This window comes from Colius striatus, chromosome 9 (genome assembly GCF_028858725.1).
Source record: "Colius striatus isolate bColStr4 chromosome 9, bColStr4.1.hap1, whole genome shotgun sequence".
In the NCBI taxonomy this organism is placed as follows: Eukaryota; Metazoa; Chordata; class Aves; order Coliiformes; family Coliidae; genus Colius; species Colius striatus.
The window spans coordinates 22,851,747-22,872,685 of NC_084767.1; the positions used below are offsets into that span (position 1 = coordinate 22,851,747).

General features: G+C 39.1%; 1 protein-coding gene across 2 annotated transcripts in view; it reads right to left on the minus strand.

The window, feature by feature from the left end:
* Positions 1 to 475: 475 nt before the first annotated feature.
* The window catches only part of TRPM8 (transient receptor potential cation channel subfamily M member 8), a 43,587-nt gene continuing 23,123 nt past the window's right edge, over positions 476 to 20,939 (minus strand). For both annotated transcript variants that reach the window (XM_062002365.1, XM_062002364.1), the window contains exons 14-24: positions 18,852 to 18,997; positions 18,072 to 18,184; positions 17,415 to 17,631; positions 13,718 to 13,809; positions 12,619 to 12,760; positions 11,075 to 11,246; positions 10,658 to 10,835; positions 8,326 to 8,516; positions 4,463 to 4,562; positions 3,332 to 3,365; positions 476 to 526 (exon numbers count right to left, since the gene is read on the minus strand). In XM_062002365.1, the coding sequence (XP_061858349.1) occupies positions 476 to 526; positions 3,332 to 3,365; positions 4,463 to 4,562; positions 8,326 to 8,516; positions 10,658 to 10,835; positions 11,075 to 11,246; positions 12,619 to 12,760; positions 13,718 to 13,809; positions 17,415 to 17,631; positions 18,072 to 18,184; positions 18,852 to 18,997 (1,436 nt within the window). The remainder of the gene's footprint in view (positions 527 to 3,331; positions 3,366 to 4,462; positions 4,563 to 8,325; positions 8,517 to 10,657; positions 10,836 to 11,074; positions 11,247 to 12,618; positions 12,761 to 13,717; positions 13,810 to 17,414; positions 17,632 to 18,071; positions 18,185 to 18,851; positions 18,998 to 20,939) is intronic.

A 20,939-nucleotide genomic window follows, 5' to 3' on the forward strand; every position in this document is an offset into this window, starting at 1 on the left:
GGTGGATTGCGTACTGTTTGCTTGGTGGTTACTGCCAGTTCAGAGAAGTTATTGTTGATGAATCACTACCTCTGTGAGCAAAAGAAAAAAAATAGAGCTCCTAGCCAGTCTCATTATTTTGCATTCATCCGTGTGATATCAGTTCAGAAAAATATGTGTCTTGTGCAACAGGTGGGATGAATGAGCTCTTTGCGGCACCATCCAGAATGTTGTGTCTTATCATAGTAGCAGAGATACTAGTTGTCAGGGATAGGAAAATAGATAGCAGTGCCTTTACAAATAAAGAGGTAGCAGTGGGGCTTTAACAGGCCCCATCCCAGTTTTGCAAAACCATACAGTGTAGCAAATTGAAGTCCCAATCACCAACAAGGGCTAGCTGAAAAAGAAACAAGGTGTGTAAAGTTATTAAACTGATATACATTGGGTAGTGAGGGCTTACCCTGCTTAGGTAGCTGTTCTTGGATTTCAGTGGCATTCATTTGATTTTGCTGGAAATCTCTTTCAGAAGGCCTTTCAAATCAGAAAGCTTTAAATTTTATTTAAAAAGGGAAACAAACAAAAAAAACTGTTCAGGTAAAATCAATCTAACTCATTCCAAAGGATGATCACAGCTTGGAAAGGAAAAGAATAAAGCAAGAAACAAGTAGTAAGTAATACCTAGTAGTAAGTAAATACCTAGAATGTACATACATAACTTTGACAACACCATATAACAATATCAACAAGAACAGCCATTAAACCCCTTATCTGAGCTCCTTGCCTTCTTGGCTAACCTGTGGACACTAACCACCAAGCAAAGTATTTTTGTGTTCTGCTTTTTGCATTCATTAGTAAGCATATACTGTGGTGGGAAATGAAGCAATGTTAATATTGCTTTTCACTAGAAAGGAATGCTAATAATTAATATGAGTAATAAGTAAAGATCTCAAATATTATATCAAATGCAACAGTGATTGAAAATCACAATTACACTTTTTATCAAATTAATTAAATCAGTGAGCCCTAATGCATATGTGTATTTCACCTAGTTAACAAGCAGTAATCATGACAGTTATAAGCTCCCACCTCTACTATACTTCCTGATGCTCTTTCAAAGGAAGATTGCAGATCTATGGTGTTTTGGGGAACTGTCTTCTAATACTCGCTATGCCATCAGTGAAGTCTATTATTCCTCAGGACATCTGTATCAAGTTTAAAGAAATCTTTACCCTGCGATCAAAGCTCCAGTCTAGGACTTGCTTACATCATCAGACTTGTTTTTAGGACATTATCTCAAGTGGTGATAGTATAGCTATGATTACGTAACTGGCTGGCTAGATAAGGGGAGAGCACTGGATGTTTTTTACCTTGGCTTCAGCAACGATTTTTGACAGTCTCCTATAACATCCTCATAAAAAAAATCTTGGGCAGTATGAGTTGGATAAATAGTCAGTGAGATGGATGAATGACAGAGCTGGCTGAATGACAGAGCCCAGGCAGTGGTGATCAATAGTGCCAAGTTAAGTTGGAGGCCTGTGGTTGTTAGGTTTACACAGAGCTCTGTTCTGGGGCCAATCTTGTTCGACAATTTCATCAATGACCTGGATGAGGGGACACTGTGTAACCAAACTTGTTGAGGACTGGAGGGATCTTGACCGGCTTGAGAGTTGGGCGGAGAGGAACCTCATAAGGTTCAACAAGGACAAGAGCAGAGTCCTGCATCTGGAGTCAACAGCTCTATGCACCAGTACAGGCTGGGGGTAACCTGCTGGGGAGAAGCTCTGTGGAGACTGTGTCTAGTTCTGGGCTCCCCAGTTCAAGAAAGGGAATTATGAGAGAGTCCAGCAGAGGATCATCAAGATTGTTAGGAGACTGGAATATCTTTCTTATGAAGAAAGGTTATGAGACCTATGGCTGTTTAGCTTAGAAAAGAGAAGATTAAGGGAATCTCCGTAACACTTATGAGTATTTAAACAATGGGTGTCAGGAAGATTGGGAAACACTTTTTTCTGTAGTCTCCAGAGGGAGGACAAGGGGTAATGAAAAAAAGCTGGAATACAAAAATAAAACTTCTTTCCTATGAGACTACACTGGCACAGGTTGCCCAGAGAGTGTGTGTAGTCTCCCTCTCTGGAGGTTTACAAAACCTGCCTTGGTGCATTCCTATGTGACTTGATTAAGGTCAACCTAGTTGGACTAGATGGTCTCTAGAGGTCCATTCCAACTCCTGCCGTTCTATGATTTTATGAGAGCCAGTGAGAGATCTCTGGGGTGCCTTGTTCTCAAGAGCAATACTCCTGAGCACTGGCCTCAGTAGATTTTTACCACTAAAGCTAAAGGAACAAATGAACAAACACCTTGTTTTTTTCTTATTCTGTGCCACAGAATAAGAGAAACCCTTTGGTATTACCTTTCAGTCAAGAATTAAGGTTATCATTATTCCTTTCAGTTTCAAGATGAGCATCACATCATACTTGATCCCTCACTGGTTACATCTTAGTCTTTAAAGAAAGATAAGAATTTTGCAATCTAAATTATTTGGTAGCAATCAAAACAAGTATGCTCAAATGCATGTGGGAGTTTTCACCCTTGAATATCTAAAAAGAGTGTTGTTCACAGCAACGTAAGTCCTCATAGTTACTACAGTGACAAAATGCATATTTCAACCAAACCTCAAAAAATACTCATTGTCTTTTCAGTATCATAGTCATAAAAAGTCTGCCAATAATGGTGCACTCTTTAGTAGATTGGTAGCTTTACGTTGCTTCAACACAGAGTGTTCCTGTGAATTGGTCATTTTAATTAAAGGTCTGCCTCCCTGTAATACATATGGAGCACCCTTTATCTACCTAGCAGGTGTCGCCTGTGCTGTCTAAAGCACCAACAGGCTTTCCACGACATATCTGAACTGACATTTGTCCTTATTAGCTGAAGTCAAAAACAAACAAACAAAAAAAATAACATTAATTATCTCATACCTTCAGTGCTAAAAGGTAAACTTGACAGAACATAAATGTTTGAGAAGAGCATACTCTTTCCCATTTGTGCTTTTCAGGAACGTTGTACATTCTGCCCATTGCAGAATGTTGAAGCTTCACAAGATAGAAGTTATTGTTACTTTTACTCAATACAATTACTAATACTGAGAAACAGTTCTTCAGTACTAAACAAGTATCTTTCTACATTTTCCATCACAATATGAACATAAGTATGGAATCAAAGGTGCAAAAGGGCACAGTATTAAAGCCCAATTAAAATGGGGTCCTGGCAATATTAACAAATATGGCACATGATTCTCAATGATGTTTTGTGGAACACTACCTGCTTTACCAGAGCAGTCCAAAAAAAGTACCTTTGCATCCAGTTGTTTGAATCGATGTACCATCCTGAAAACAGAAAAAGGACATAGAAGAAAGGGCTGAGTTAAGGTATTAGAGAAGTCTTGATTAAGATCTATCCCACTTTTGCAAATCTGTGCACAACTGCTTTGCTGAACTCTATCTGGACCTAAGAGTTCCTCATCTTTGGCCAAAGACTGAAACTAAGGCAACTGCGGAGTCTGAAGTCCCACATTTCAGTTTCCATATAGTCAGGAATCAGTAACAAGTTACCTGCAGACATCACTGGGAATACCAGTCTTTATTCTCCCAAGAATTTGGCATTGCTTTTATTACCAGTATGTTAATATGAATTAGTGTTAGTGCTCTGCTATTCCATTTTCATTTTTAACACATTTCTACTTCCGGTACAAAACTTGTTTCAAAAAATTTGTTTTTCCTCTTATGCAACATCAAATGACTCTCAGTAGTCTTAACATTTACACTTACTTGTGTAGGACAGGGTAAATATTTTCTGCTAACTACTTAATCATGGAATAATTTAAGTTGGAAAAGACCTTTAAGAGTTCAGCCATTAACACAGCATTGCAACATCCAGCACTAAACCACATCCTCCAGCACTACAGCTACATGGCTTTGAAATCCATCCAGGGATGGGGACTCCCCCTAGCTTAACAAAACTTCTGGGGAAAAAACTTTTCCCGACATCCAAGCTAAACCTCTAAATTATAGTCAGTTATAGCAATGCTTTCCACAATAACACCGTAAAAAAATCCCACATTTTCTTCTCTGTTGGTAAAATAGAAAGTCTCAAGTACAAAAAAGTTAAATAATTTCAGAAATACTGTGACAGACATTTGAAAAAAATGTATTTAATACATCTACCCAGCTATGGTGTGTACAGTGTGCTTTTATAACTCTTGCAACATTGCTATTAGCATTTTACCAGCCCAATCAAATATTGCTGAAGAGAGTCTGTAGCAAAAAAAAGCCAGCGCTGTACTTAAAAATAAAAAGAAAAGGCATATTTATGCTGAGTTTGTTTTTCTACTAGGTGTAAACACCTAGAGCTAATGAAAACTTGCTTTTGCTAAAAATATTCAACAGAAAATTAAGAGAATGAAGGCAAAGAAGGGCAGACATACTCTTCTGATGAATCGTTTGTTTTGGTACTGATTTTGACAAGATAATTTTCCTTCATGACAGCTTCCCATGCCAAAATTTCATTGTCTTCATTTTTTGAGCCTAGAAAATGTATGTGAAGAAAAACAACACTAGATTAGTTAGTTTGTCTTTCTATGCTGAAATGCAAAAAAGTGGGGGTAGTGCTTGCATTCCCAGGCTAACGGTTCCCTTCTCTGCAACTAAGGTATTCTCAGCCCAACTTGTGATCTCTGAGACAGTTCATGAACATCATGACATTAATGCATTTTGTGTTATGTTTCTGGGAACCAAAGCTGGTTAAAAAAAACAAAACTGTTAAGAACAACAACAACAAAAAGTATTTCTGGATCTTTTTTTGAGTCTCGATTAACATAAGTGTTTTGTGAAATGACAGCTGCTTTGACAGGAAATTTCACACAGTTCTTGTCTGGATTTGTTTCTCCATTCTCTCATATTGGATTGTTAAAAGTAACACATGATAAGAACCATGCTATATGCCTTATTATGGAACACATTTCAAAATGATTAATTTTCTCCTCTGAAAAACATCTCCTGTTGATGCTGCAAATTAGAGTGACACAGATTAAATCGCTTATCAAAGTCCTTCAGGGTAATACTTTTGCACTTTTCTTCTAACAGTACAGCACAAACTCAACATGTTTTTTTAATAAAAAAAGCTAAGACACAATAAACCCACAGCTGGCAAATGACTGAAGTCCCATTTCCTCCACTCAGTGCTCCACTGACTTTGCACAGCCTCAGTTGTTCTTCCAGATACTGACAGTAATTTAAGCATCCAATTACCCAACATTTCTATAGGTGTTTAGTGGGGAAGCTAAGATTTTTTTTTTCAATCAGTGTGAATTCTCAGTTTGATTTGCTTTTAGAACAGCAGCATCGACTTTGTCAATCATTTATGCAGAAATATCTGCCTTTAATTCACCTTTTCAGCAAGGAAACCAAACAGTCCACCCAAAATGATTTGAACCCTGCTGAGGAAGTCTATAGCAAAAAGCAGGCTTCTTTCTCCTAAACTAATAACAAATCCAGCCTCTGGTTCAAGGGCAATAGGTTGCTGATGGATGTGAATAAGTTTATCAATTCTCTCTCATCTGCTTTTGAATGGCATTTATAAAAAAAATATAAAACTATCCATTTGTTGAAAAAGCTCGTTGAACAATATTTGTGTACTCTGATAGCTATAGGGCTGACTCTGAGATGCCTGCATTTTTGAAGCAATTTGCCAAATTGGGCTTTGGAGAGGGCCAGGAGACTGTTATCTTTCATTCATTAACTAGCAGGCAGAAGAGTCTCCGAAGATGATTGTCCTCTACTAGGCTGCCCCAGCAGCTTCTAGCTGTATTAACTATGAGGTTGCAAAAGAAGGACAACACAACACCTCACATAATCAAGAATAGTAGGAGTTGGAACAGAACTTTAGAGATCATCTAGCCTGACCCCTTTGCTAAAGCAGGTCCACCTAGACTAAGGTTGCACAGGAATGCATCTAGGTGGGTTTTCAAAACTTCCTAGAGAAGGAGTCCTCAGCAAGTTTGGACACTCTGTCCCCTCATTCAGGTCTTTTATGATATTGAACAAGACAGGGTCCAGAACCAATTCCTGTGGAATTCTGCTGACCACAGGCCTCGAACTAGATTTTGTGCCATTGATCACTCTGTTATTCAGCCAGTTCTTGATCCACCTCACTGTCCACTCATCCAGCCCACAGTGCCTGAGCTTTCTGATAAGGATGTTGTGGGAGACAATTTCTAAAGCCTTGCCGAAGTTAAGGTTAGATAACTTCAGCTGCTCATCCAGCCAGTCAGTTATGCTCTCATACAAGAAGTCTGTCAGGTTAGTCAAACTGGAATTCCCCTTGGTGAATCCATGTTGACTGATATCCATCTTTTCCTTCATATCTGACAACATTAAGCATAAGCTTTTCCATCAATTTTCCAGGGATGAAGGTGAGGCTGACTGGCCTGTAATTTCCTGGGTCCTTCTACTCATCCATTTTGAAGACAGAGTGGAAAGCAGAGCCTAAGATCACCTTTTATACTACTTAACATTCAGAGGTGGTAAGATCCAGGAACGCTGCAACTGAGTACTGCTCAGGTGGGATGTAGAAACAGATGTTAACAACAAATGTTGTTGTTTACTTTTTTTATGGGAAAAAATATGAAGATTACTTTTGTTTGCTGCAATTTCTTTATGAGTTTATTTAGGGCTGTAATACAAAAAAAATATCCAACACTTTCAAAGCCAAGAAGCCCTAAATTGACAGGATAAATCTGAAAATGTCATTGATTTACATACTCAAGGTAATTCTGCCTCAAGATGGCTTAGACAAGAAAGCACTGGCTAAATCTGCACAGTACACAAATAGGTAAGTAACAAAAGTTGGAGAACCAGACTAACACCCAAACTGCTGGGCAACAGCAAGCAAAATGATGCTCAGTTGGAATTTTAGCATAGGGAGTCAGAACTATAACATATGCACATTATCATATATATACCACAGAGACAGCACATCTTAAGTAGTGAAAGAAGTTTATGGTGTAGAAGCAGACAGGGGCTTTGATTTGAATCTTACTGAAGAGATTTTCAGCAACATAGTGGATTAGCATTTGATAGAGAAAATTAATGAACTGGTTACTTCCAGTGGTAATAGCTTTGTGTGGCCAGGTTTTGCTAGGGGGGGATCATAGGGGTTTCTTTAAACAAAACGCTGCTAGAAACTTCTCCTCTGACTGATAGAGCCAGTGCCAGTCAATTCTAAGATGGACCCACAGATGACAAACCTAACAGGGTTAGCAATTGAGGTAACACTTCTATGTATAACATATTTAAGAAGAGAAAGAAGTTGCTGCACAGATACTCGACAGCATGAGCAAAAGGGATTGAGAACATGAGAATCACATCTCCTCAGATACCAAGGTCAGTGAAGGAGGGAGAGAAGGTGCTTAGACACTGGAAGAGAGATTATGCTATGACCTGTGGTGAAGACCATGGTGAGGCAGGCTGTCTCCCTGCAGTTTGTGGTGGAGAAGAGATCCACTTTCAGGTGAATGCCTGAGGGAGGCTGTGACCTGTGTTAGAGTATGTTACTGGCAGAATCTGAGAACCAGGGGAGAGACAGCACTTGCCAGACCAGGGTTGCTGGCAGGACTTGTGAACCTGTGGGACACTCACACTGGAGCAATGTGTTCTTGAAGGATTGTTTTCTCCATGCATGAGCTATGCTAGAGCAGTTCATGAAGGATCCACATTAGAGAAGTTTATGGAAGTCTATCTCCCATATGAGAGACCTCAAATTGTAGCAATGGGACATGTGAAGACACTTTTCCCTGAGAAGAAGCAGCAGCAAAGTTCATCTGTAATAAAATGACCATCCCCCAACCCCCTGCACTGCTGTGGTGGGGAGGAGGAAGAGTACTTGGAAGAGGTAGGTGTGGGGAAGATATTTTAAGATTGGGTTTTGAGTCTCAATTTTTCTTCTCTCTTTTGCTATTTCATTAATAAATCAAACCATTTCTCCTAGAGTTCAGTCTGTTTTGTCTGTGATGATTGATGTCCCTGCCCTTATCTTGACTACTGTGCATTTTGTTATATTTGTCTCTCATTTGTCCAGTCTAGGAGGCGAAATGATAGAAAGACTTGGTAGGCATCTGACACCCAGCCAAAGTTAAACCACCACACCAGTATAAACTCCTCCTCCTCCTACATTGCCCTTAAATTTTCCAACAAAAACACTTGCTGGTTTAAGCACACCATACCATGGAAGAGGTGCACCTGCCACAGAGCTGAGTTCTAGGCAGTAGGCAGTATAGAGTGTCCTACTTACAACAGATAGATGGCTCTTTAATTTCATTCTTACAGCAGCATTTGAAACATTTTCTCATCACCATGAATATGTAGGCAAAGATGACAAAAGGGAAGGGGATAGTCAAACGACTGCAGTATTCCTGGACCAAGAAGTAGCGCTGGAACTTCCACACCTGGTCATTGTTCTCTTGTACTGATCCAACAGTGTAACTAACAGAAAGAAAATACATACAGCATTAGTTATTCACCAAAGACTCCCATAAAAGCCAAATCACACAGTGTTTCTATCAGGAGGGCACGTTTTTGTAATGTCATACTACAATTGGTTATTTTTACTAATTAGGAGGTTATTAAGTTTGTCCTTTTTAGAGAGAAATTTGAAAATGGGAGAAACTAAAATAGAAAAAAAAAAGTTACAAATAAACTGGAAAAAAAAAATAGGAAGTCCACATTCTTTCACTATCAGCTCTATGCAATTTATTCCAAACACATGAGAACTAAATGCTTCTTTGCAAGGTATTGTGACTCATTAATTCATCAGCCTACTTCTTTCTGAGCAAAAAACCCCAAAATCCTAAAAGTAGAACATTTAGAAAAAAATTAGGTGCTCCTGAGATTTTCATTGGAAATATTAACAATGCTCCAGGCATGGATCAAACCTACAGTACCAATTGCAGTACAGTGTATGAACTGAGCAAAACATCTAGGATTGCACTGGTTTTTTTGACCTCAGTACAATTTAACACTCCTGTTTGAGTTTTTCACTCCTTTGTTAAAATGAACTATGCAAAGCTCTGTGTTGTTGGAGAATTAATTTTTGGTCCTTCCACTAAATAATTTCAATTGCCAAAACCTAGATTTTTTTCTGGGACAACTGAACAAACCAAAGAATTTACCCTTAGATGTTGTTAAAACTAGCATTCTAATCTAGCTTCCAGGGTAGAGTTGGCTTTGTGACTTTGCCTTATTAATGTGAATTTCTTTCAGCCTTTCTAGAGAGTTTAAGTATTATCTTCTGTGCTTTGGTCTTGTGCAGGTTAGACAAGCATTAGTAAAATAAATAGATGTGCTGCACCAGTCCTAGCTCCCTTGCCAAAAAACACATTTCTGATTGCCTTTGATGTCAAGCTCAGCATGGGAAGAAGGTTTCAGAGGTGACCCCAAGATGGAGGAGCTCCTAACTCATCATACTAATATATCTCATCTCAAGCCAAGAAAATTTGACATCTGCATTTGGTAGAGATCCTCTTGAGACAAACCAAGAGTCTTTAGCAGATGCAGTAAATATCCTTGTTATCAAAGTAAATTGCCAAGTCTGTCCCTACCAAAGTACCATCAAAACGCACAAAAAATAATATAGTGGACCTTAAGAATAATGTAACATTTTTAATATGTGAGGATAAAACACTCAAGAAGTCTGACATGAAGGATTTCCCATTCTCAACTCTGTGAAAGTTTACAGTGTAAACACCAAATGTTCTGGAAGAAGCTGAGGAAGGTTTTTTGAGGACCAGTTATGGTTTGCTCTTGTTGGTCCCAGTGCAGTCCATAGTGCATTATCAATACATATATGATAATATGCAAAACAGCAACCTTTTTTTTTTTTTTGGAGAACCTGTGCTGTCTATGTGAGATGGTCAGCACTTACTAGTGACACATTTCCAATTTCTGATCCAGCTGCATGGTGCAACACTTTCAAAGGTGCCAGAACAAGTCTCCTGACCAGTACAAACAGATAAATTATCATATAAAACCAGAGGTAACGGCATTCTTCAAGACAAAGTTCTTTTGTATGTCCCAAGAGATGTGGCTCAGTGCCTGTGCTATATCCGAACAATACATAGCAGGTCCACCAGAGCAGTAATATACCCATCATCACTACAGTGTTGGAGTTGTGTGGAGCCATTTCCAGTAACAGGCTGAGGGACTGCAGTGATGGCCGCTCTAAGAAATTGCTCAAAACATTCCCTGGCTCTAAGCTGGACCCACCTCTGCAGCTGACAATATTTTCTTCAGTCTAGGAAGATCAGTTGTGCAGCAACTCACACTTGGTAAAGCACCGACCCAGCTATCGTTCTCTGTGAGAAAGACGAGTGCTTGTACTAATCCCTGTGTGCAAAGGATGCTTAAAGAAGTAGTAAAAGGACAGGCAGCAATCTATCCCCAAGAGATTGTATCCATTTTGATCAAACCTTCCCACACTACCCTTCACTTGAGAGGACTTTTCAAGCTGAGAACCCTGAACAGATCCAGCAAGTTCTCTGTAAATGACATAGCTAGACTTCCTGCTATTTTCTGATAGGGATATTGATAAGAAATTACAAGTAAGCAAACATTCCTTTTTTACGTACCCAAACATGGCCACAAGCAGGTTCACAAGGAGGATGTTAGTTGACAGCATGTAAATGCAGACAAGGGGAATGGTAATCCACTCAGGGAAGCGAGGTTGGTTGTTGGCATCCAGCTCCACACATAAGGGCTTAGACTCATTCCCAGAAAAGGTGCAGTGGTCAAAGTTGTAGGTGGTACCTCAGAGGGTGAGAGAAGAGGGCAAACACTGAGTGTGCTCTCCACTTTTTTCTGTTCCATCCAGGCCCAGGTACTGCCACTGACCACAATATATGTGGTCTTCTCTTTCCCCACCTTCCCATCAGATTTAAAACTTGGCCTTGCTGCTTGGGTAAAAACGGTCAACACCGCACTGAACAGCCACTGCAAAGACATATCCTTCCACACACTCATGAGAAATTCCCACATAAGATAGCTACCATCAACATCATCAGGGTAATGGCCAAACATAGCCAGGTACGGCTCGTAGATGACAGATCGAAATATCCACTCCCAGCGGTGTTCATTCTTCCTCAGTATGCCTTGCCTGGCCACACCAAAGGCCACCATCCACACAGCAAAGAGGAAGAGAAAGAAGAAGACGTCTATCATCTGAAAAGGGGAAAAAGTAAATTCATCAGAGTCCCACTGCATGCCTATTGCAAATCATACATGGTTGCTTTTCCTCACTGATTTGATATTATGGTGGAGAAAAAGTATTAGAGAAGCCTACACAAGATCAAGTTGTCAATTTTGATGTAAGTTTTCAGATCGTTTCTCTATAAATTCACAATCACTAACACACATAAGCAAATAAATGACCATTCCCCCTCAGAGGGTGTTTTATGCAACCAGAAAACCAAGGTACACTTCAGAATATAAAACCAGACAGGCTCCACCCACAAAACTCAGATCCATATACAAAGACTATTTATGCAGCAATTCTAACTGCAGATCCTGCAGCCATGTGCCAGGTGAAAGCAGCCACCACTTCTGAAAATGCCATTCGGGTTGGCTTCAATTCAGCATATAGTTCAGACACTCTGTCTAACAGCTCTACAAATTTCTATCTCCTAATAATATACTGAATACCGGTAATATCCCAGCTGAGCTTCCTGATTTATTACAGACCAACTTCCAGCAAGATGTGCCCTTCCAAGAATCTTTACTATTAGACATTCAAGAACTCATCATTTTGAAGAAAGCCAAAAAATGGAAAGATATACAGAAAAATCCTGTGTATTTACTTCCATATCATAAGGCACTCAAGGACTGGGTAGACTTCAGCTTTGCAGCAGTGGTACAAGGCAAAATAAAGGCTTTCAGAGTAAACTGCAGACAATGCTGTTACTCTCATTTTCACTACACATCAGGTTTTTCAATTCCATATACAAGATTGGCTCCAGAGGACACAAACAAATTCAAGTAGATATACTCCAGCTCCCCAGTGATCCCCAATTCCCACACCTAAAGTAAGCCACATCTGTGTTATATGGAACCCCATCTATTTACTTTCCCAGTCTGCCAGCAATACCACAGCCTGAATTAGCCTCGCCACTCCTTGAGAGACTCATTACCACCTTTTTCTCCAGTTACTTGTGTTATGGATGGAATTAAAGGCAGAAATCTTTTTTCTATTCTATCTCTCATTATTTTCTCGTTTGGGGAACATTCAAACTCTTGTGAGAAACAAGAGTGGGATTATAACACTGAACCATTTGAGACATGAAAGACAAAAGCTATCAGGAAACAAATTTCCTCTTCTCTTCTTCAGACTCTTCTTTACTTTCTTCCTGTGCAGAGAAAAATAAAAAGCCCCTGCTCTTACTTAGGTCCTATTTAAATCTTAATCACTGATGTTTAGCAGACTTAAGAGAAGGACAGAACTTGCTACCATTTTCACAACAGTGATAATTTTAACTCGAAGAAAAAAATGTGTTACATCATTTATATAGACTCTCTAGAATACCTTCTAGAATCTTACCATCCTCTGCAGCATAATAATTTTGGGTCCTAGATTCCTGCTAACTGTGAAAATATGGATCAGTCTCAGAGTAAAAACTATATAGTCCAAACAGAAAATTACTCTCCCAGAATACCAAGAGCTTTCATCTGATGAGTGAAGCCTGATGGAGACAGTAAAAGAAAATAAAGAGAAGTGTTGGGTAAAGCAAGCAGAAGTCAGATAAAAGTATACTGAAATGGGGAATAGAAAGGGAGCATTTAGCAACAGATCACAGCTAAGCCAGGTCCCATGCTCTCTCCCACCCACTTCCACCTGATCACAGATGGTAGAACAAGTTAACACATATCTTGTTTAGACTCTTCCTGTCTTAGCTACATCATCCTTGTTTCTCCCTTTCCCCTCTAAAACTATTGACAACTAGGAAATCTCGTACCTTCAGCTATTTCCACAGTCCTCCAAAATCATGACAGTGCAATGACTGCTCTTGCTGCACTGAGACAACAAGAACTAAGAACAAGAACTAACAAGAACAAACAAACACCTTGTAAAGTGTGTTACCATCATTTCTTTTTCATGGCTGTTAACTCAGCCATTCATGTAAAAGAAATCACATGAGTTAATGACATTTTGTTTTAGGTAAAATTACAGTCCCTTTAAATACAACACACTAAAGCTAAAAGATGGAATACTCAATAATAGAAGCCTGAAAAAACCCTGAAAAACTTCTTCCTCTCTGATACATGAACCATCTCATCCTTCAACTTTGCCTGATATGCTTTATACAGCTAATCTTGAAGGCATTGTCATTAAACCTGAGCCTATTTCACTAAGGGCTATCCTGCTCTCCCAGAAAAATCTAAGTTTAGGAAAGTCACCTTTGATTCCAGCAACAGACTCAACTTCCAATAAACAAAAAAGATAAAATGTTTTATGCAGTTGTTCTCTTAATTGCTTCATTTGCTTTTACAGATTTAGTCAAGACTTGGAAATATTTGAGTCCTTCAAAAAGAACAGGGAATTTTGCGAACACATTTCCCAAAATGTCATGATAGTTTGTAGTCAAAACCCAGAAAGAAAGCACAGCCATAACACGGCCAAGGGAAAAGAAACTACTCACCTGAATACAATCCCTGCTATGAAGTAGAAAATTGCTAGGGTATCCATAACATTCCACAGATCTGAGAAATACTTACTGCCATTCATATACCACTGAGAAGAGAAAAAGCTGAAATTAACCAACACACAGCATTGGCCAGTGACACAAGGTGCTCCTCAACCCTTCCTTCACTTCTCCCCACTGGATGTCCTCATTTCACCCAATTCAACAGTAACGATTGTTTCCTTGCCCAGTTAATTTTTTGGCATGTATAATATGTTCCCCAGTGTTCAGTTGACTTTTAATTTCCCCAGAATAAGTTTTAATATTTTCAGTAATGCTGGAAATTACTACCAACATTTTTACTTCAAACTTCTAATAGGACTATGAGTCAAGTCTTTCTATGTTTAGACTCATTAAGGCATTTTTCTCTTGCAGCCCAGATGTGCGAGGCTGGTGCTCTTCCACTGAGATCAATTACGTGACACCGATTCTGCACAACCAGAATGTAAGTTACTGTGCTCAAAGGACATAACCCCAGCATATGGGTGCTTGTACATGGGAAGCGGAAGGAACAGTCCTGATAAGAGATGAGTTTGATATACTTAGGGCTCACGTGTGTATGCATACTCTTGCAGGAAACCCTGGAGTAGATCATGGCATACTCTGGCAGGACTGCTGTCAAATGGGTTAAAAGAGTCTTGGTGTGACCCACTAAGAGCACCTGAAACAATCTGGGGAGGAATCTCTGCTTCTAGGCAGTTGAGTATTCTGGCTACTTTTTCTTCGACAGAGCTAATTCAGTAATCTGACCAAGGCTACACACACATGCTTTTGATCAAAGATGTAGATTTAACTTATTCTACTTGTTAGCTGTGTCTCTATCTCTGAATTGCAAGTTTAGCACGAATCTGTGCCTGTTCCTAGATTGACTGTTACTTTATCCTGGATCCAAAGTTTCTGTAAGAAACTGTATCTAATTCATTGGTTATTCATTAGGAAAGGTAGCTTAACAAGAAGAAACCTCTGTTAAGACTGAAGAAATATGCTTGACTCCCCGATCATAACTCTTTCTCATTTTCATTGAAATAATTGAAACTTAGCAGAGTACTAACCAGTGAATCTCTCTATATCTAGCATACCCAAGGAAATCAATTTCGCTCTCAGTACTTCTATGAGAAACAGATATCGAGGGAAGTTTTCCTCTAAATGCAGAAGAAGCTATAATTAGAGAGCTTCACTTTGCTATTCCAATTGCATTTTCTTGTTGTATTTTCTTCATATAATGGGATGCATTTCTAAAAATTAACAGTTATGGCAGTTACTAGGGTGTCAGGCTCAAGATATTACAAGACACTGCTGGGACCTACATACATCTTTCTTACTACTTAAGGTACCAAATATCAGGCACTGAGTGAGGACAGCATGACACTGAGTTATTTCTGTCTAGTAACTCCTTACACTCGATGTAAGTTTTCTTGCCATACGTGAAAATTTTGATATATGACTCAAAATTCTTTCACAAAGCCGTAAGCACATCACTACACTACAGCTGTATTAAATGCAGCCAGTCTGAGCCTGGTGACTCTTTTATTAGGGGCACAACTGTGGATGGAGGAAAGGATATAGATTTTGTTCTTAAAGCACAAATAGAGAGAAAAGAGAGGCAGATGTGTGAAAACAAGTGAGAATAACTGAGACTGAAGTTCAGTCCAGTTCTTCAAATGTCAAGCAATTCTCACTGCTGTTAAGTTGCAGACAAGTTCTGCCCAGATTTCTTCTTCATTTGAGAAAACAGGACTTTCCTTAATACCCCACAAGTCTACCCACTCACCTGGCTGGAAGCTACATCCATGTGACTAAGAAGACAGCAGGAATAAAGCATCTCCAATTTCACTATTGCCATGACAGCTTCAAACCAGATATGAGAAAGTAGCTCTAGCTAGTTAAATATCTCTAGGACAATCAGAATGAAATGACAGCTGAAGCAATGGCTTACAGTTCTTCAGATACAGTACAGTTTTCCTGAATGGTGAAAAAAAAATCTGCTTTCAATTTGGAACAATGTGTATTAACTATCACTTCCACAGATACACCACTTTCTAATTTGAAGGCTGATTTCTCTCCAAAATCCCTAGTTATGTGACTGCAGCAGCTACAATGGGAACCCAGGCAATGCCACTGTTATTTTTCCTTTAAAGTGAACACAAAATCTTTTTCCTTTTATTTTTTTTAATATTAAGAATTTAGAGTTTATTTTGGTTGCAGAGTTAGACCAATGCACACACAACCTATCTCAGAGGAAGTCAGGGAGAAAGTTTCCTGAGAAGTCAAAACCATTGAGACAATGTTCTGCATTCTGGTCCTCAGAAAAACAGGTTTGAAGCCTGATCATTGGCTTATTTTAAGATAATGTCTTCAATCAAGTCTCTGTTTCAACTGCCTCTACTTCCAAAATCAAATTGGTCTAGCCACCAGTTATTAATGGGATTATGATATCTAAAGCTGTTCAACCTGCTTAGATCAGTGAGAAATAGTGACATTGGTAGCAAAAAAAAAAAAACAACTCAAAAAACTTCTATCCCTATGGCTTTCAACAGGAGGTTTACTGGGTACACAACAGGTAGTGCAAGGACAGGTCCAGAGACACCAGAGACACCTAAATCAGCAGAAACAAACACTCCATTAGTGTTTTAGTTGCAAAAGAGACTTTTACTTTTCCCCCATTCTCCTTAGCAAGTAAAGCTGCCTTAAACAAGGTACCACCTTGACTTCACAAAGTTATGAACAGTAACAACACTACTCAGCTGTATCATTTGAGTTTATGTAAGAAACGTGATTGTAGAGTAGTCTGATCCAGCAGATCACCACAAACACATGTACAGTCTAATGCCTTACAGCATAACCAGAAAGAACTGCACTGAAACCATACACTCATTTCTCCTCTGATTTCACTGCCATCCTCTTTCTACTCTGGACATTGACTGATAGACTGGTTGGCTGAAAACTCACATATTTCATAAGCTCCTTTACATATATTCTTTCATATGTACCCTTACATATGAAGAATAGTACCTATGCAGCTGACAAGAAAAGCTAACATTTTCACATCCCACAGCAAAAGCAATTCAGGCAATTCAAAGCTGGTCTTTGGGACTACATGACCGTCCTTAGTGGTTGGACTCAATGTTTTTTTCCAACCTTAATGATTCTATGAAACTAGTAAAAATTGTATACATGATCAAAAAAAGAAATACATAAGAATATATTTCTCATTGGTAAAAAAGAAAGAGGGGTGGAGATAGGATGTGGAGAAGGGAGACAGGAATCACTTAATCACAAGGTATGCACAAAAATCAGTGTGTTAATTCTAGCATCCTATTCTTGACTGCTTTCTCAATCTAAGGTAAGCATTCATGAGAAACATCTCCACTGTAACCAGCTTTCTCCAACCCCTACCATTCTATGATTGTATGATTCTCACACAAAGTCAGTACACATTCCTCTTGGTGCATGGACACTGCAGCTACTGGGGCATAAGTAGGAATTAAACATCAGAGAAAGAAAATATTCACTGTGCTTTGAGCTGTTTGAGCATATCTCCCAAGAAGTGGTTTCCCTGTAAATTCAAAGCAGCCTGCACTGCCTTAAGGAGGGGAAAAACCTCAAGGCTTTTAATCTAGCCCTAAAACATGTTTGGTTTGCAAGCGCTGCCTACTTGTCTCACTTCATCACAAAGCAGAATGAAGACCAGCACATATAGGATGATCTCCAGGGCGGTAGGTTCCTTCTGGAAATCCATAAGCAACACATAGGCGAAGAGCAACAGGAAAGCGATGTAGAAGATGACATTCCAGGAGAAGACCACAAAGGGGGAGGTGAAGAAAGACACGTAATACAAGATTAATTTCTTGCTCTTCTCCACGGGCTTTTTCCTGAGGAATTAAAATAGGAAAAATGTCTCAAAGAATAACTTTTATGCCAGGAAACATTTGTGCTCTTGTGTCAAAGTGAAAGTGAGACAAGTTTAGCCTAGGACATTGTTTTAAAGGTAATGACATTCTGCATCTACTGACTGAACATGTGCAAGAAAATTGGTACATCTTAACTCCACATCAGAGTGTGGACATAATCTGTCAAAAGCTCCTTGAGCCATTACATATCTCTAGAGTAAATGAACAGGTTTCCCAGCATGGCTGTGAAGTAAAACCCATCTGTACACAGTCTTGGGCAACCTACTCTGACTAACCATGGCTTTGAGATGGGAGTTGAACTAGATAATCTCCAGAGGTCCCTCCTAGCCTATGATGCTACCCTATGATGCTAAGATTAATTGACTTGCTTTGCTTCTGCTAATGAGAAGCAAGTTGATTACCTGAATGAGATGAAACCACAACTTATTAAAGGGAAAAAGAACAGACAGAATATAATCTTCCAGTTTTTAGTATCTCTTGAAATCTCTCCATACCACTGCTTGGAAAGGAAATTCTGCAGGGAAGAAGAAAATATTGTTGTTTTTTGGAAACATCCACAAAATAACCTAGGAATGACTTTAGGGGATATTTATTTCAGTAAAACACCTGAAACTTTGAGATTTCAATCAAAATAACTGGGATTCCTATTTCAACAATACAGAAAGCATTCTGTATCAGTAATGGATTCTTAGTCCAGGCATCCACCAGTTTACATAATGAGGAGTTCAAAATCAGGCTTAGTAGGACTTGAACAGATTTATAAGGCACTTTGCACTGGGTAATATTGTGCAAAGATGGGAGGCATGCCAAGGGAGCAGTCACTTTACTTTTATCATCTCATTATGATTTATTCTCTAAATCAAGTGTTCCCTTTATGACTTCACACCTGCAGGAAAATCAGCCAGGAGCCACAAACATTGGTCCCCACCAGCAACAGCTAGTGCTCTCTGATGTACAATTAACAGCACTGCAGCCACTGGTGCTCTGAGTGTGCTACAGGACACAAGGCTCAAAAAATTCACCTCTTACTCCCACAAGGACAGTGCTTGAGCACTGTACTTTCACAGAATGTATGTGTGAATGCAGGATTTTAACAGTAAGGATATACGCTGTGGTTATTTTAAGCTATCCAGGTTGTAAGAGTTACAGCAATCTGCACAACTGCTTTTTATTGATATTACCTGTACTCCTGGCTGGGCAATGAATTGTTGGTCTTTAGCTTCAACTGCTAGTTCCAGACAATTGCTCCCTCCCCAGGCTTCACAGGAATAAGTCAGCAACTGCTCAGCTAGATCTTCATCCTTGCTATAACACTCGGTGAATAGCTCTGGAGGAAAGAGGCCCCCCCACACTGATCTCAAACTACATTTCCCACTGAATTTGGTGCAATTTTCTTCAGTGACTTCTGAAATGTAATGTTTATAACATTAAAGCATGTAGATAAAAGTACTCTTTATACACTTTTAGCATGGCAAAAGAACAAGTACAGTGCTTTACAACCCCACTGGCATATGTTAAGCTTTCATACAGAATTCATATCTGAATGGAAAAGTGTAACACTAAATCAGTTCACACAGTGATAATTCTGAAGTAAAAAAACTAAGCAAAAACTATGATCTTCTCTAACTTAAACAAATCATTGTATCTGATTGTTTCCTCTTTTTTTTATTCATTCATTTAGCACTGATGCTGCTTTTTCACTGGGAAAAGCACTGCAAACATCAGTATTTTAGAACAGCTACAAGCATGTTACTCTGTGCACAGATTTGTCCACTAACAATGCACATGAAGATTCACTTCTCTTCCCAGCTCTGAATGTTTCCCACCCAGAGGTGTATTTGTGACAGAGTATAACTGACTTGACAAGCAATCTACCCTCTTAGAAAACATAGCAGCCTACAGTAGGAGCTCTTTTCCAACAGTGTATTTTTGCAAACACCTACGTTTATTTTAAGGATGCACACAGACAGCAATAGTCTTGTCTGATTTTACCACATACCCTACAAATGCAGGTAGCCCTTGATAGACTGACTTTGAAGGGACCTGTACGCTTCTCAACATCTTGCTAAATAATCAGGCCTGAGAGATGTAGATAAGTTTAAGTAAGTCTATTTAAGCAGTTTTTACCTGGTGATGTAGGACATACAGAAAATATTTTGCATGTTACCAGAAAGTGTGGCCTCGTGCCATTCCTTAGCGGACAGTGAAATAGCTTTGCCAATATACACACAAATAAAAACAAGTCTTAAGTTCAACTGATCAACCTAATCTCCATGGGCCCCAGAAAAGAAACAAACATGGTCTTCTTTTAGGAGCAATAAACCAATGTCCGTATGTACAGATTTTCAAGATTAGGCTAAATGAAGTTGCAAATGAACTGATTACCTGCACTCCTGGTAGTTACAACACCTCGATGAGTAGATTGGACTAGAGGCCTCCAGAAGCCCTGTACAGCAATGTTTCTATGGTTTTCCTATTGAATCTTCAGGGCTATTGCACTGTAATTGTCATCTAATACAATTTATGCTGATGACAGCAGATTGCTGGGCAGCAATGCAGTTACAGTTTTCTGCAGGCTATAGTCTGCAATAAAGTCCCAGAGGAAACACTATTTTGTACCTTCAAGTTTAGGAAAAAATGTTCTGAACCAACAGAGTAAGTTGTGGGTGCTACAAATTATTCCCTGCCTGGTTTTCTACCAAGTATGCTGCCTTTCATTTACATATTTCTCTGAATAATTTGCAAGATAACTAGACACTGAGGAAACATCAGCACTTTTAACTCAGGAAATTGAAATCCTAAAGAGAAGAATGTACCTCTGCTGTGCTGTAATCCCTTATCCTCACTAAGCAAGAAACTATTGATCACTTCAGCCCATGAGATGCAGGTCTCAATTCTGAATTACTCTTAGTCTTCAGAATAGGAGGAACTGAAGGCCATCCAAAGCAAAGAAATAACCAAGCTAGATGTGCCTTGTCAATGAGAGACATTACTTGTCATCTTTGAATAAGGAAGGAATATGATTTTTCAGTTCTGAAATAAAAATTCAATCCACTTTTTACCTACAATTTATTCTTACACACCAAAAGTAAACCTGCAAATATGAAGGGTGCCTTTTCTCAATCTGAATATTACCAGTACTCATGCAGAAAACTCTTACTCTATATTCTCCTTCCTATTTCTGGGCACTCTTGTTCTTCAGTCTTACCAAGATATGTAACTTTTCTTCCCAATAAAAGAAATTCTTTACCCTAAAAAAACTCACAACC